The sequence below is a fragment of the Solanum dulcamara genome, chromosome 5 (assembly GCF_947179165.1).
Source record: "Solanum dulcamara chromosome 5, daSolDulc1.2, whole genome shotgun sequence".
NCBI lineage: Eukaryota > Viridiplantae > Streptophyta > Magnoliopsida > Solanales > Solanaceae > Solanum > Solanum dulcamara.
In genome coordinates this window covers 79,586,299-79,600,386 of record NC_077241.1, presented here as the reverse complement: position 1 = coordinate 79,600,386, position 14,088 = coordinate 79,586,299, and the positions used below count along the sequence as shown (strand labels likewise).

Here is a 14,088-nt window from a genome sequence, read left to right as displayed (position 1 = left end):
GACTTGTAAGAACAAGAAAAAAGGAAAAATAAAACACATCTTGAGTGCAAAGAAGAGTCATATGTTTGTGTTCGAAAGAATAAATTTATGACTATTCAATAGAGTATTAGTCAATCAACTATGTATCAATTCCAAATTAGATGGATCCACTAAATGAATTTTCTTTTCTATGATCTATAATAAGAATTAGATTCATCATATATTAATAATGTCTAACTTATTGCAATCTCAATCATGTGCTAATTAAGACTTGAAATGCATTCACATGGGCAATTAATTAGGTATAATTTTATCGTCACTTAAGCTTTAAGGTGTGGAAAAGTCGATTAAATGTCCAATATTTCTTGTTCTTCATTTGCGTGTAGACACGCTTTTCTTTTTATTCTATTTTTAAAGACGGTATTGTTTAAGAATAAACAATACAAATCTCGCTAGTTTAGCTTGTAATTACGTCCAAACATAGTTGTTTATCAAATTATCATTTGTACCATTTTTTGTTCGCTAAATACATGTATCTGACTGGTTCAGATACATGTATCTCGAATACATGCAGGTCAAATTAGGTGTAATTGTTCTGGATATATTGTATCCAAATATGATTCACATGTATCCGGGATACATCGACACTCTCGCCTGCCTCTCTCCCTATGTATCTATATCTCATAATGTATTTGAGTATCACAAATTTTATGTATATGTATATCCAATATCAATTTCATGAGTATCCAAAATCAATTTCATTCAATATATCTGATATCATTTCATCCGGTATATCCCATATCTATTTCATCAATATATCTAATATCAAATATTTAGTGTACTCATACATATATAGCAATTTTGCTATGTCAAGTTCGGAATGGGGGATTTGGGGTGGGAGCACAAGAAATTAACTCACAAGTCAAAAGGAAACACTCTGCTTTCAGAGGCTCAACTAGGAGCATGTATACAAACAATTCATATCATTAACACTGCTAGGTAGTTTGATAAAGAAAGAAATAAAACCAAAATACATAACAAACAGTTCCTCTAAAATGAAATGGAACTTCTATTAATAGCAAGGAACAAGCTAAGCTATGTACATATATTCTTTTTACCAATCCACTTCTTTCTAGCATTTTCAATTGCCTCCTCTCTCATTATCGAGAGTTCACGACAAGATTGTTGATACTGCATATTGATGGCATCAAGTTCCAATTTTAGATCCTGCAATTGAGTTTTGTCATTTGCCCCGTCGATAAGAGAGTTAGAACTCAAATCATTAGATATGACATTCTGCAAGCTATCAAAGGAGATCCCTGAATTTTTGGTACAATCACTCATTACAGCATCACCAAGACTACCCTTATTGTTGCTTAGAGTATGGATTTTAGGGCCCTTGATGTTATCTAACTCATTGCCAAGAGATCTTAAAACGTTGTCATACTCCACATCTGAGGTTGATGTCCTCCTTTGATTCAAAGATGTAATGCCTTCACCAATAATATGATCTTCTATTATCAAAGTTGAATCATTGGATGAGTTATTCACTGGAGCGGAACTCCCAAAAGAATATTTCTGGCTTGCTGAGAGTTTGAAAATGAAGTCGGCAATCAATTCAGCTATTGTTGCCACATCGTCGTTCAACAACTCAAGCTCCTCTGCCATCTCACTAGCTATTGACATCACAGTGTCAACATCAATACAGAATACAAAGTGCACATGCCTGATCCGACCTGTTAAGAACAGAGAAAAGAGTCATATGTTTGCTTGCAAATACCCCATGTATTATTCTATAAGAATGACCAAATACCAGTCAACTCAGCAATTCGCAGTGAAAATGCAATTGAACGATCATCATGCTTGTCACCTTGTAACCTAAATTCGTTTCTCTCATTTCGTCTCACGAAATCTACATTAGAAAAATAAGGAGATCCAGTCTTGCTTTCAATGGACATGTCACTTTGTAACTTCTGTGCAAGGTCTACATCCATGAAAATCGACTTTGGCATGCTTTGTGCTTCAGGCACAAAATTTGAGGACTGCAAATGATCACATAGGTTTTTGTTCAAGCTTTCAGATGAAAGAAATGGGTCTTCCAAAAGTTCAGCCGCACTCAATCTTACTGATACTGGGGCCAAACATTTCTCCACAAATTGCTTTACATGAGCATCTGTTACTTTCGCTAAAGATGCTGGCTTTATTCCCTGAAATCAAATATTTTCTTAAGCATAGCAATTATTTTCGAGTAAAATAAAGCAATAAGTTGTGAAGCTTAAAACAATTAAAACTCACCGTCGTGACTTTTTTATATATTTGTGCTTGATTTCTACATTCACTATATGGATATTCACATGTTATTAGCTCCAAGATACACATGCCAAAAGAATAAATGTCAACAAGTTCATTATATTCTTCATCATATAGCTCAGGGGCCATAAATTCAGGGGTACCTGACGAAGAGAAAACACAAAGAAAATATGGCAAGAGGGGTTAACATATTAGCTTTGATGGAGCCAAACACAACAAGTCCAAGTCAAATAACTACCAATTACACTTCGAGCGGTAGGTTGCTCCATAATTGTAGCCAATCCAAGATCTCCAAGTTTAACTTCTCCATGGTTTCCATTGATGAATATATTGTCGCACTTCAAGTCTCTATGTATAACCGGTGGATTGTGACTATGGAGATAATGTAAACCTTGGAGAATTTGTCTAGCCCAATGTTTAATGGCTTTTGTGTCAACTGTCTTATGCTTTCTCCGGTATCTAAAAGGACAGAACGCAAAATATATATGAATAAAAAGATCTGGAGGTTGCATGAAAGGTAAATAAGAAGGGGAAATATAAAAGAAATTTAGTACTCACTGCCTTAAGCTCCCTGAACTAAATAATTCGGTGATCATATTAATACTTTTGTTCACATCGTCCACCCACGAAGAATATAATTTTATAATGTTTTCATTCTTCAACATTCTCAACAAATGAACCTCAGAATATAGTCTCTCCAAATATTCAGGCGACTGCAAAGCATCATCAATGCAAATTTGATTCCAAGCAACTTCTATTCCATCAATATTGTCAAACGCCTTATAGCTACATATGAAAACATTTGAAAATCGCTAAAAGCTTGAAAATGAATAATGCTTACGACGTAACACTTAAAATGCAAGAAAAAAAAAGGAGATGGGTGTCGGAGCCATACACAGTCTTAAATGCTCCACTTCCCAAGATTTCACTATACTGGAGGAAGAGAAACAAAAAGAAGGTGACAATACCACCAAAACCCACAAAATTACATAAATGAAACATAAAGAAATTAATATCACACGATAACCAATCACAATCATTTCTCAAAATTTAATCTTAAGTTTTAAAAAATATTACTATCATTAACAAGTTGGCAATCTTTCTTCCTTTTATGAAGATTCTGAAGTTTTTTCTGCCTAAAGTAAACACTTCATGAACCTCTCAACTCTCTTCAGAGGCGCTTGAAGAACCCTTTGCAGAAAGGCAAGCAGAAGGCATAACGATAATAATACACTCGCCCTTTGTTTGTTTTTATATGACCACAGTGTCCAAGCAACAAGTACCACGTAATTTTGTCCACAGGGGCGTCTCAAACATATTAGTGGCCTAAACCCAAAACCGAACGGAGGCCTTAAATTTTAATTTTTTTTAATGAAGTTTATTATAGTCGATCCATTTAATCTTTCTTGAGACGTAGTATTCTATAAATAATACTCAATAATAAAAATGCGGCCCCTCAAAGAAGGGGGCCTAAGCCTACTGCCCTTTTTTTAGGTTAGCTGATCTTGTTTGCCCACCAAGGCTACCACAAATGGGAAGAATCACCTAGTATTTTTTGTCTCCACGAACATAAGACCTCACGGCTCTCAACCACTTCATTGACCACTAGACCACACCCTGGTTCAATACACTCAGCCTTTGTATGGGATAAGCCCTTTTTAACAAGCCTCACTCTCAAATCAAATGATACAACCTACCACAATTTACTAGCATTAACTTATGAAATGAACAAAGTACAACAAGCAGGACTCAGTTGGTTAATCAAATAATCCCAAAAATAGAAACTTGGCAAATATACAGAGAAACCAGAAAAAGAAAACAAAATTAATTACCCGAATGTATCTCTCGTCTGGTGAAACTTCAACAACTTCAGGCTCATCGAATTTACCTTTCAATTTCACTTTTTCAAACCAAGAACTTGCAGAATTCATCTCTCCACACCCAAACAAAAGACCTAAACCTAGATAAGAAGAAAATTAATGAAATCAAAGAAAGGGTTCAGAAAATGCTTCACAGGCGACTGAATAGGAATCAATAATCCTTCCAAATCGGAATTGGAGTTGAAAGAAGTCAACTTTCAGCAAAATTAAAGCAGAAAAATTGAGAACCCCCATTTGAAAAATTCAACTAATTAACCACTCAAACAAGAAGAACCCAGTATTGAAACGCATATAGCTAAGCTAGACTAATTAGGGCAAACAAATTAAAAAACCCTAAATCTCAAAATCCCTAGAAACTCATTACGAAAGCCTAATTAGTTAATAGAGAATTTAGGGGAATGGAGAAAAGAAAATCAACTGGAAAAAGAGAAAGGGTTAATAATTTTGACAACTAAGCTTTTGCTTTTAAGATAATCAAGTTGCTAATTGCCGTTGATTTAACGTATAATGAGCCACGTATTACAATCTTAAGCGTTACTACTAACTGATATTATTTATTGTCTTTGGGACCTTAAACAACAAGGTTTCGTGGTGTAGTTGGTTATCACGTCAGTCTAACACACTGAAGGTCTCCGGTTCGAACCCGGGCGAAGCCATTTTTGTAACATTTTGTTTGTTTCCAAGTTTGCTTCTTTCTCAACCAATTTCATTGGTACATCTTGGTCTTTCTTTAAGACAATGGTGTTAGAGTCAACTTTCACACATGATCAATTTCACCGAGTAGAGCTTTTTGCCGAATTCGCTTGATTTTATGTCCAATTTGAGTACCTCAAGTGTTTAGTTTACAATCATATCCTGTACTACCTTTAAATTTAAGTGTACTTGTTAAATGATTTTTGTTCATTCTTAGTTCTTTGATTTGAGAACAATTCTATGATTTTCACTCCAAGATTTAATTTTTATACTATCTTACTTGACTCGAGACAATTTCTGTTTGATAAATACTTATCTGCACTTGGTGTTTAAATCTAACCATACTAACTTGCCATGATAAGTCATAACTTGAGGTGAGAATGTATTTTTAAGACATGTCATGTATTCATTGGTTGGTGTTAACATTGGGTGTGGACAAGTTTTTTTTTTATAGAAGAATGTCTAGACACAATACTCTACCTAAAGAAGAATCATGAAAGAGGCAATCAGAGGACGGTACCTGAATCCATTTGCAATGTCGAGTTTCATGTCAATATAACAATAATCTGCTAAGATTAAGTGGTCAAATGATTTTGCAGCCAATTACAATTGAACTATATATCATGGTATTCAATTATCTATTAACAGAAACTTAACGATAAAGTGGTGGCAGAAAAATTAATTAGGGTAGACAAAAGTGCATCTAATTGAATTCATTGCCCAATTCTGATTGTCATACAAACATTTTCAGCAAAAGTTATTATCTCTAGCACAAGACTTGCATCATACAGCAAGTCGTTCTCATGAGTTCAACTCAACAAAAAGGCTGGCCTGAGGATGTAATCCAGCATCTTTCAAGGACAGAGTGAGCTTCTCTGAGCCATAGACTGTGCGAGGGAAGTTGGAAACGAGGCTGTATTTTTCAACCTCCAGGCATCCAAGAGAATCAACATAGTCATACAGAGATTGTATAGTTGTACTACATTGAAATCTTCTCTCTTTGCGCTCACCGGTAGGAAACCTTACCAAGACCTGCAGGATACAAGAAACCAACAAAGAATTTAATCATCTGGAAAGTAGCAATTTCTACTGCATTTAATATGTGCATTTTGCTCACAGGTTTTCTCGTTGCTTACTCAAAACCAACAGAAACAATCATGTTTCTAGAGTTGTGGCATAGACTGACGCACATTTAAATAAAGAAACAAGAACAAGATGATTACTTGAGTAACATCAGGACCCTTTTCAGGTTCAGGGCCCAGTGACTGTAATTTCTCCTCACGCATTTTGGCCAATGCAGCTTCTCTTTCAGCAGCTTCACGGGCTGCTCTTTCACGAGCCTCTTCTTCCTCCTTTCTTTTCCTTTCAGCTTCAGCAGCTTCCCTTTCCTGCCGCTCTTGCTCTTCTTTCCTCTGACGCTCCCGAGCCTGGTATAGGATGAACAGTTCAGCAACGCACAAATAATTTTGTACCCTTTCTCAAAATTGAACTTGTAAAGCCTATTAAAACCTAAAAGTACATACCTGATCAGCCTCTAGTGCAGCACGATAAGCAGCATCCTGCTCCTCTCTTAATCGGATATTACTTCTCCTTTCTTCTGCTTCAAGCCTGGCAGAAACAAGCACAGGTGCACTTTCCTCAAGCACCCTTTGCAGTGCAATGAGCAGTTCTTCAGGAGATTTTGTCCCCTCAACCTGCAAAGTGCTCATCAGACTATGATATACAAGAAGACATCAAAGTAAAAGAGAGGTCAATGAACCAGCTTTGTTAGAAAAAGCCAATCCAGTAAGTTAGCTTCTACACTAAACATCAGATACGATCTGATATCGATTTCCAGTTCTTTTGGTATAGCTAAGAAGGATTAAGACAATAGAAAAAAATAGATCTAATATAAAACCATAGGAAAATCTGCATGTGACATGTACCCATTGAATGACAGAACATTTCCTATTAAGTTGAATTGACTAGGTCAAACCGTTAAGCACAAAATAAAGCAGGACCGAAAGCTAAACAGTGCTAATCAATGTAATGTCTTTGAAGACACTTACAAGAGACAGAAAGAGATATCCCCAGACCACACTCCATAGGGGTATTTAGTTTCAAAACCATGGCTTTTAACATCATGAACACATACCAATTAACAGAGAACAAGGACACATCTTGACTATGAAAAGCAGAGAGATAGATCACGCCTAAAATCAGAATATCATTTTAGTTAAGCATACAACAATTATATACACTCAAGACACACTATAAGTCTACATAATTCAAAAGAAACTTCCATATACTTACTAGTATTATAACAGTATGACGAAGTTGAAATAAATAGCCAGACAAACCTACTTGGAGTTAGATAAGCAACCATATCATCTTATATTCCATATTCAATTTGATCCTTGAACTAACCAACATTTCTAACAAAAAGTGTCTTATTTCCTCATACTTCATAGTGACATAAGAAACACCAGATATGCACTGTATGTAAGCAAATATGTTGTATCCAATCCATTAGGCCACGGGTAAAAGATAGTTTACTGCTCTTGTTACTATTTTTTTAAAAGTAGGAAACAAAACAAAGTTCAGGCCTCACAATAGAGGCTTGAGTGCTTAGAACTCAAGAGTGTCTCGTGCTAAATTAGGTAGGTCAACAAACTGGTTAATGTTGGCATTCACTGTTAACAAGTTATTGAGGGCTCTATCAGGCTAAAAAGATACAGATGCTTGAACTTGTGGAAACACAAGCTTCAAGGATTTATTTCTCAAGTGATCCCAATTTCGTCCAAAAGATTCCAATGCATAATAATTAATATAAAGCTAATCTTTGACTAAATAAAGCAACTTTTAGTCCTAGATTTAGTATTGCATCTGCTTAAACCATAATAGCTCCTGAACCATATTATACAGCATACAAACCCCTTTCTAGATATAGTTTCCAGTATGAACTCTAAATAGAGAATAAAACAAAACAATCATATAACTTTTTGCTTACCTGCTGAAGCAGAGCAATCCTTTGGTTTGTCGCAGCCATTACAACAGCACAAAAAGGAAACCTTGATGCCTTCAAGCTATTACTCATCTTGAAACCCTCACTAGCTCTAATACTCCCACCCCAAGCAACAAAATTCTCGTTGATAAATGCTACCAATGCTTCATTACACAAAGTCCTTTCACAAAACATAGGCGTATCTGGATGCTCAGGTGAATGTAAATACACGAAAAGCAGCTTAAACTCATGCCTAGACCTCTGCAAAGCATCCATGAAACCTTCAGCAATAAAATTCGGCCTTATGCTCCCAAAATCCCTATCAAAACTATCCACGAAACTCATTGCCTCCGCTGCTGATGCAGATACAGATACCAAAGGTGAAGAAGATTCACCATTACGCCCCGAATTAAACCCAATCATTCTCAACGAATACGAAAGTACACCACCTGCCGCCCATACACCAAAACCCACAGCACCTGAAATTAACCCTAGACTACCGGAAATGATAGATAAGGGAAGAGTAATAATCTTCCAAGCTAACCCCGGCGGTCCTCCATTTCCACCGGCAACGAGACCAGTTTCTTCCGGCGGTAGATTTGTGCTTGTTGGTGATGTACTGGAGGTGGTTGGTTCGGATGCATACTCAGTGGCAGAATGGTGATTTTGCGAGGTAAAAACAGAGATCGCCAGTTCGAGATCCCAGCCATGAGCGGCGAGGATCTCAGTGCACAAGTCGGCGTCTTCCACCCCCGTGATCGCTTGAAAATACGCTATTTTATCAGCTACATCACCCATTTTCTCCGATTTTTCTCAAATTCAATCCAAATTTCCGATTATGATTTTGCTCCGTTATGTATTCATTGAGAATTTTCCGATGATCCCTCTGAATCTGTTCGATGAAATGACAGTAAGCGAAATTCGCGAAACTTCTTGCACTGTAATGGACTGGGTTTTATCAGTTTTACGAGCCGATAAAAGATAAATGTGCCTATCACTTTAACTTGTCTGTATGTGCAATTTATAGTAATTTTTTATATAGTTTTCCCATATTTAAATTTTAATTTAATTTAACTATGAAGATTAGTTATATCAACTCTCGTAAAGCAAAATATGACAAGTCAGTGAACACAAAAAGTACAATACTACCAGAGTTAATCTCATTAGCCACATTAAATGGTTACTCTTTTTGGACATTTAAGTAGGGATGAAAAGAGTATCCATTTTTCACAACTTTCAAAAATAATTAATCTCTGGTAGCTACTTTATTCTATCCGTTCATTTTTACTTGTCCAGTATTGACTTGACACCTCCTTCGAGGAGCAATAAAGAGAATGCAGATAAGTAAAAGTGCACATGTATTTCTGCATATAAGCCTTTTCTTTTCTCTTCTTAAATTGTTTCAGTCACTCATGAATAAAGTTCCAAAGAGAAAGTAAATATATAATTCAGGCAATGATACAAAGTCGAAACTCAATGATCTGAACTTAACATCTTTACAAGCATCACTGATTCTTGTGTTTTCTGCTGCAGCTTCTCATGCAGAAGGAACAGTCAATTATTCAACCTCCTTAATCAGAGGCTTACCTTCATTCTGTACTTTCTTCATTTTCGGAACACTCGTCTTACTCCCTACGAATTCCACTAGTCGGCTCTTCTCTCCCTCGACAATAGCTGCGATGGAAGACCATGCTTCTCGTGGCTGCTCGTGAGCCCAACACATTATGAAATAAACTTTCCTTTCAGCAGACTTGAGCTTCGTTTTGATTTCAGAACTTTTGGACTTACGGGGCTTCTCTGACTTCAAATCCTTCTCCGCGTGTTGGATTAGCCTCCTTAGATCACAAAGCAAGCAAACTAAGGCTGGAGTTTCAAGATGAAGAACGGTTATTGTGTCGTTGATTAGCCCCAATGCGAATTGCAGGCCACCCATGTGTCTGAAGGCTGGTGAGCATGTTTGCTCCATGCAATGTGATAGAGCTTCCAGGACTGTCTCGGGCTGCCCCCCTTGACCAAGAACAGAAGAGACGCTCAACAAGACCGTGGCTGATCCTATGGGATCTGATTGCCAGTCACCATTGTAGAGGCGAAGAGTAAAGCAATAACTGTACATGATGTCAACAAGGTGAACAGCCAATAATGGGGATGGCCTGGCTGCACTGAGCTTACTAACTGAGGGTAATGGAGAGTCGGGGCCAAGTGGAATGTCGTGCAAAGGGTCACTTTCTATTCCATCTTCCGAAGACACAGCTGTATCCTCCCTCACAAGTGGCTGGACTAGTTGAGTTCCATCCTGACCAAGAGATATGTACTTGGCAGAAGGGTTCAACCACCATGGCTCCCAGGGCTTAATCAATTTGCTCAACTCACCGGAGGCAACAGCCCTTTGGAAATGTTTCTTTTCTTCAGCAGATAAATCTTCAAAATTTATCTGGTTTCCTGCATACAAAAGGAAGCCACCACAACAACCCACCCGCAAAAAAATATAAAAAGATAATAAAAATAAAAATTAAATTAGCTTGAATGAACCACAAAGAACCAAGAGGAGAAAAAAATAGCATCAAAATCTGAAATTTCAGGACATACCAGATAGAACTTTTTGAATAGTTTCCTCAGACAACAGGGAATCTGATGCAACGAGATCAACAAGGGAAAGTTATGGTTAAGAATTGCAGCAATAAAAAAAACTTAACTCATTTTGTCCTCTATAGTAGAATGTTATGTCAGTTCAACAATTTCTCTAGTTTTGTGAAAGTATGGTAACATAGAGCGAGTATTATATAAGATCTATTTGTATAACCACATAGCAAAGCAAATACATGGATACAACAAGAATCCCCAGAAACAAACCTCGTTGAGCAAATCAAACATCCTTATTGTGAAGTACAACAAAAGCTGTATCAATAAAATTTCTTTTTTTATTGTAGAAAACAAAAACAAGACTCATATTACTCCTCTCAACAGGATAATAATTAATGGAATGTCATTCTGTGGAAACACATCAAGCAGGAATAAATTCATTATTGCAGACAACAAAGCAATGCTTACCATCTTCATCCATGATGTCTGCTTCATCTTCTGAGTGGAATCGTTTGAGTATGTCCAGTATTTTTTGCTTACTTCCATCATCTGGTTGCAAATGTTGTAGTTCCTCCATCACATTCTCTTTCATAAAGGATTCGGTGCAACGAAGACTATGAGACTGCCACCAATATCATTAAGAAAAATCAGGGAGGATGGTTCAAAAGATTCTCCACAATATATTGGACTTATAGCCATCACATGCTTAACAAAACAACTTTCAGCGCAGGTAGACTTGGAAAAAAATAGGAAGTGCAAAAGCTCATCTTCACTTAGAAGGAGTAGATTTTCCACTTACCTTGTAACAAGGAAGAGAGCAATAACGGGTATTACATCGAGGGCAGGTATACTGCGAAAATTGCTTTTGACAACTGCACAAAAAGTAAGCATTGCTGTTATTATAGCCACTCACAATTTTGATAGACAAGCAACTTGCTAAGAAGAAAATATCAGATTTTCAGTTTCCCCATAATATTGAATAAGCACGGGAAAAAAATTATGATAGGGATCAATTCATACACAACATTTCTTTTGGTCTTACCAAGATTACCTCAGAAACCTTGAGCTCACGTGTAATTTGTTGCCAGCTTTTTGGCGCAAACTGGTATTCATAAATGATGTAGATTCCATGATAGAAATGATCGGAGATTTGCAGAATCTGTAACTTTCGATGCACTATCATAGTGGTGTTCATATTCTTATATAAATTTTAATCCTTATTTATACACCCCCCCAAATAAAAAGATCGCCTTAGAAACCTAGACCTCTCATGCGCAGCATTCGTAGAATGTAAAATAGGCAGGTCAGAATAGTAAATGATGTCATTTAAGTCAACATATTTGTCTTAGTGAATAACTTCTCGTATGCCCAGAATGTAGAATAAGAAGGAACTAAGGAATAGATGAAATATGTAGGTGAACTTCCATGTTCAGTGAGTTCAATTCTAGGGATTGATAAAGCCCCTTTCACCTGAAATAATGTTTTCAACCTTCACATATCCCACAGCGAAGGAAAGAATATTCGGCTCAATACCATAGGAGGAAAGTATTAGATTTATATTTTTAACTCTTCATACGGAGACAATTGACCATCCCAAAGTGCAAACAATAAGGATTTTTACTTGAAATTGTACAGTATCTTGTTCAATTTTCGGATGGACTCTTCATCAAAAAAAATAATAATCAGATGGACTAGTCAGTAACATATCTGATAATCACTTCAATACCTCGAACGTTAAGCTTGCCTGTGCCCATAATTGTTCAAGCATAATACATTTCTAAGATAGGCATCATATAGGCGCTCCAAAATCCCTGAATGGGGAACTAGTCAAATATGTTGGTAAGGCATGAGTGAAAGTTCATCCAACATCCATCCAGGTAAGTTCTGCTTGGTGAATGTTTAGACAGATCGAGCAGGTCACTGTAACGAAAAGGCAATTTTGTACTATTAGGCCATAAAAGAGCAGTTTGCATTCTGGTCCTAGAATATAAAAATCCGAATTTGAACCTGAAGTTTCAGATCAATAGCTTTGGTGCTATGAGACATGAACGATGTACGATTTCTTTTTGTTTTCCTTTTTCCCCTTAATTTAGTTTGCTTATCTCAATGAACTCCACAGTCTTGTCAAAGCATTATATTACTACAACAACAACAACAACAACAAACCCAGTATAGTCCCACTATGTGGGGTCTGGGGAGGGTAGAGTGTACGCAGACCTAACCCCCGCCTTGAAAGGTAGGGCGGCTGTTTCCGAAAGACTCTCGGCTTGTTCAGATCATAGCATTATATTACTAATTTATACAAATCAGCCTAACCGCTAGCAGATTATAAAAGCCTCCTTTCCCCACCTCTCCCACCCCAAAAGAGATAGCCCATATATCTGCAAAATGTGAAGACTTTTGGGAAATGCGCAAATCTAGAATTTTTGAGTAGAATACAATTGTGAAGTGTATAAGAAAAGAAGGTTTGTATGGCTTAAACACGTGTGTAGATATCTATAATATCTGTCTTTCTTCTCTTTTATTGTTTTATTGTCGTTCTATGTTCTATTCGGGGCAACACAGGTTGTGCTCTAGATGTAGATCTCGGACCTATGAATGGGGATATTTCCTCCCAGGTCGAATTCCTGATCTATTCGTTTCAGCCTTAGAGGATTGAGCTTTTTGAGAGCACCGCACTCACACTAATCCAACATTTAGCATTCACTAAGAGTCTTCAGCAAACAAAGTGACCCAAGTACGCCAAATTCTGGTCAACTTTGTTATACATAAGGCTGCACTAAATTTCATGTATAAGAATCCATCTTTTGATTTCATTGTCATCTGAAAAAACTACACTCATTTCTCTATATCAACTTGCAAAGAGAAAGAAAATCAGTGACAAATGGCATTAACCCACAAATCAAAACTCTCAAATCAAGTTAAATGTCAGGAAGATGCAACGCACGCACCAACAACGAAATCAATTAATCACTCAACTTCCCCTCAATACCAAATTAGCTGGGTTCAGCTATAAGAATTTTCTTTATAAAAAATTTCATATATTCTGCTCTATTCATCTATTTCATTCTAAAAATGGTCTGCACGAAGCATCCATTGTTTACACAGGGCCGCACCCACGAAGCATCCATTGTTTACACAGGGCCGCACCCAAAGAGGTGTGTAATGAAGGCAGACTACCCTGACGCAAGCATGTGTTACTGAGTCCATTTAATTATAAGTTACTTCTAATTTCTAGTTTGAGCACGACAAGCCAAGAACCAAAATTGATAACACCCCAATTGAGGATTGAGCAGAAAACTCAAAAACTTGCTGAATAACTGAAAAATTGAATCATCTAAAGCAAACTTACATATTGAAATTAAAGCTAAGAAAAAATAAAAATACTTACACCCGACAAATTATACGGGCTGAGGAGTTCAGCTGAGACGAACTTGAAGCTGCTTCCGATGTTATAATTGCCTCAGCCATAACAAAAACTAAAGCAACTAATTAAGAGAAAAAGATCAAAACTTTGCAATCTGTAGCTTAGAGGAAGCTTTTTTTACTTTAGCAAAAAAAATTCCAACAATTTTTCTGGAAACCCCGCGAAGTTCTTCTTTTTTTTTGGGGGGGGGGGGGCGGGGCGGGGGTGTCATATAATGAAGAAGACGACTGGCTCTC

At 36.9% G+C, this 14,088-nt stretch overlaps 3 protein-coding genes and 1 non-coding gene across 6 annotated transcripts; 1 reads left to right on the top strand and 3 right to left on the bottom strand.

Annotated features, from left to right (window-relative positions):
* Window positions 1-920: 920 nt before the first annotated feature.
* On the bottom strand, window positions 921-4,622 carry LOC129890224 (probable serine/threonine-protein kinase WNK10). Of its 2 annotated transcripts, XM_055965791.1 has the most exons (7): window positions 4,122-4,622; window positions 3,185-3,222; window positions 2,848-3,075; window positions 2,528-2,748; window positions 2,275-2,432; window positions 1,793-2,186; window positions 921-1,715 (listed from the first exon to the last, which is right to left on the bottom strand). In XM_055965791.1, exons 1-7 carry the CDS (start codon window positions 4,218-4,220, stop codon window positions 1,075-1,077), a joined length of 1,779 nt encoding a protein of 592 aa, XP_055821766.1. In that variant the 5' UTR covers window positions 4,221-4,622; the 3' UTR covers window positions 921-1,074. The 2 variants fall into 2 exon arrangements, with proteins under 2 accessions (XP_055821766.1, XP_055821767.1); XM_055965792.1 differs by lacking the exon at window positions 3,185-3,222.
* Window positions 4,623-4,751: 129 nt separating this feature from the next.
* TRNAV-AAC (transfer RNA valine (anticodon AAC)) lies at window positions 4,752-4,825 on the top strand. The gene has a single exon. It is a non-coding gene; the product is annotated as a tRNA-Val (tRNA).
* A 711-nt stretch (window positions 4,826-5,536) lies between these two features.
* LOC129890223 (plant UBX domain-containing protein 10-like) lies at window positions 5,537-8,821 on the bottom strand. The gene is made up of 4 exons (XM_055965790.1): window positions 7,852-8,821; window positions 6,386-6,556; window positions 6,086-6,289; window positions 5,537-5,894 (listed from the first exon to the last, which is right to left on the bottom strand). The coding sequence occupies exons 1-4, from the start codon at window positions 8,641-8,643 to the stop codon at window positions 5,664-5,666; spliced, it is 1,398 nt and encodes a 465-aa protein (XP_055821765.1). The 5' UTR covers window positions 8,644-8,821; the 3' UTR covers window positions 5,537-5,663.
* Window positions 8,822-9,186: 365 nt separating this feature from the next.
* Window positions 9,187-14,040, bottom strand: LOC129890221 (uncharacterized). 2 transcript variants are annotated; one of them, XM_055965788.1, is made up of 6 exons: window positions 13,817-13,906; window positions 12,152-12,345; window positions 11,225-11,297; window positions 10,894-11,047; window positions 10,432-10,473; window positions 9,187-10,284 (listed from the first exon to the last, which is right to left on the bottom strand). In XM_055965788.1, the coding sequence occupies exons 4-6, from the start codon at window positions 11,015-11,017 to the stop codon at window positions 9,404-9,406; spliced, it is 1,047 nt and encodes a 348-aa protein (XP_055821763.1). In that variant the 5' UTR covers window positions 11,018-11,047; window positions 11,225-11,297; window positions 12,152-12,345; window positions 13,817-13,906; the 3' UTR covers window positions 9,187-9,403. The 2 variants fall into 2 exon arrangements, with proteins under 2 accessions (XP_055821763.1, XP_055821762.1); XM_055965787.1 differs by lacking the exon at window positions 12,152-12,345 and having other exon boundaries at window positions 13,817-14,040.
* Window positions 14,041-14,088: the final 48 nt, after the last annotated feature.

Coding starts and splice junctions, on each gene's coding strand:
- LOC129890224 (XM_055965791.1), bottom strand. CDS start 4,220: ATGAATTCTGCAAGTTCTTGGTTTGAAAAAGTGAAATTGAAAGGTAAA. Junction 3,076..3,184: donor AGTGGAGCATTTAAGACTGT/GTATGGCTCCGA, acceptor TTTCATATGTAG/CTATAAGGCGTTTGACAATA. Junction 2,749..2,847: donor AGTTCAGGGAGCTTAAGGCA/GTGAGTACTAAA, acceptor CTGTCCTTTTAG/ATACCGGAGAAAGCATAAGA.
- LOC129890223 (XM_055965790.1), bottom strand. CDS start 8,643: ATGGGTGATGTAGCTGATAAAATAGCGTATTTTCAAGCGATCACGGGG. Junction 6,557..7,851: donor GGATTGCTCTGCTTCAGCAG/GTAAGCAAAAAG, acceptor AGCACTTTGCAG/GTTGAGGGGACAAAATCTCC. Junction 6,290..6,385: donor CTGCACTAGAGGCTGATCAG/GTATGTACTTTT, acceptor ATCCTATACCAG/GCTCGGGAGCGTCAGAGGAA.
- LOC129890221 (XM_055965787.1), bottom strand. CDS start 13,896: ATGGCTGAGGCAATTATAACATCGGAAGCAGCTTCAAGTTCGTCTCAG. Junction 11,298..13,816: donor GCCCGTATAATTTGTCGGGT/GTAAGTATTTTT, acceptor CTTTTTGTGCAG/TTGTCAAAAGCAATTTTCGC. Junction 10,474..10,893: donor AGACATCATGGATGAAGATG/GTAAGCATTGCT, acceptor TCGTTGCATCAG/ATTCCCTGTTGTCTGAGGAA.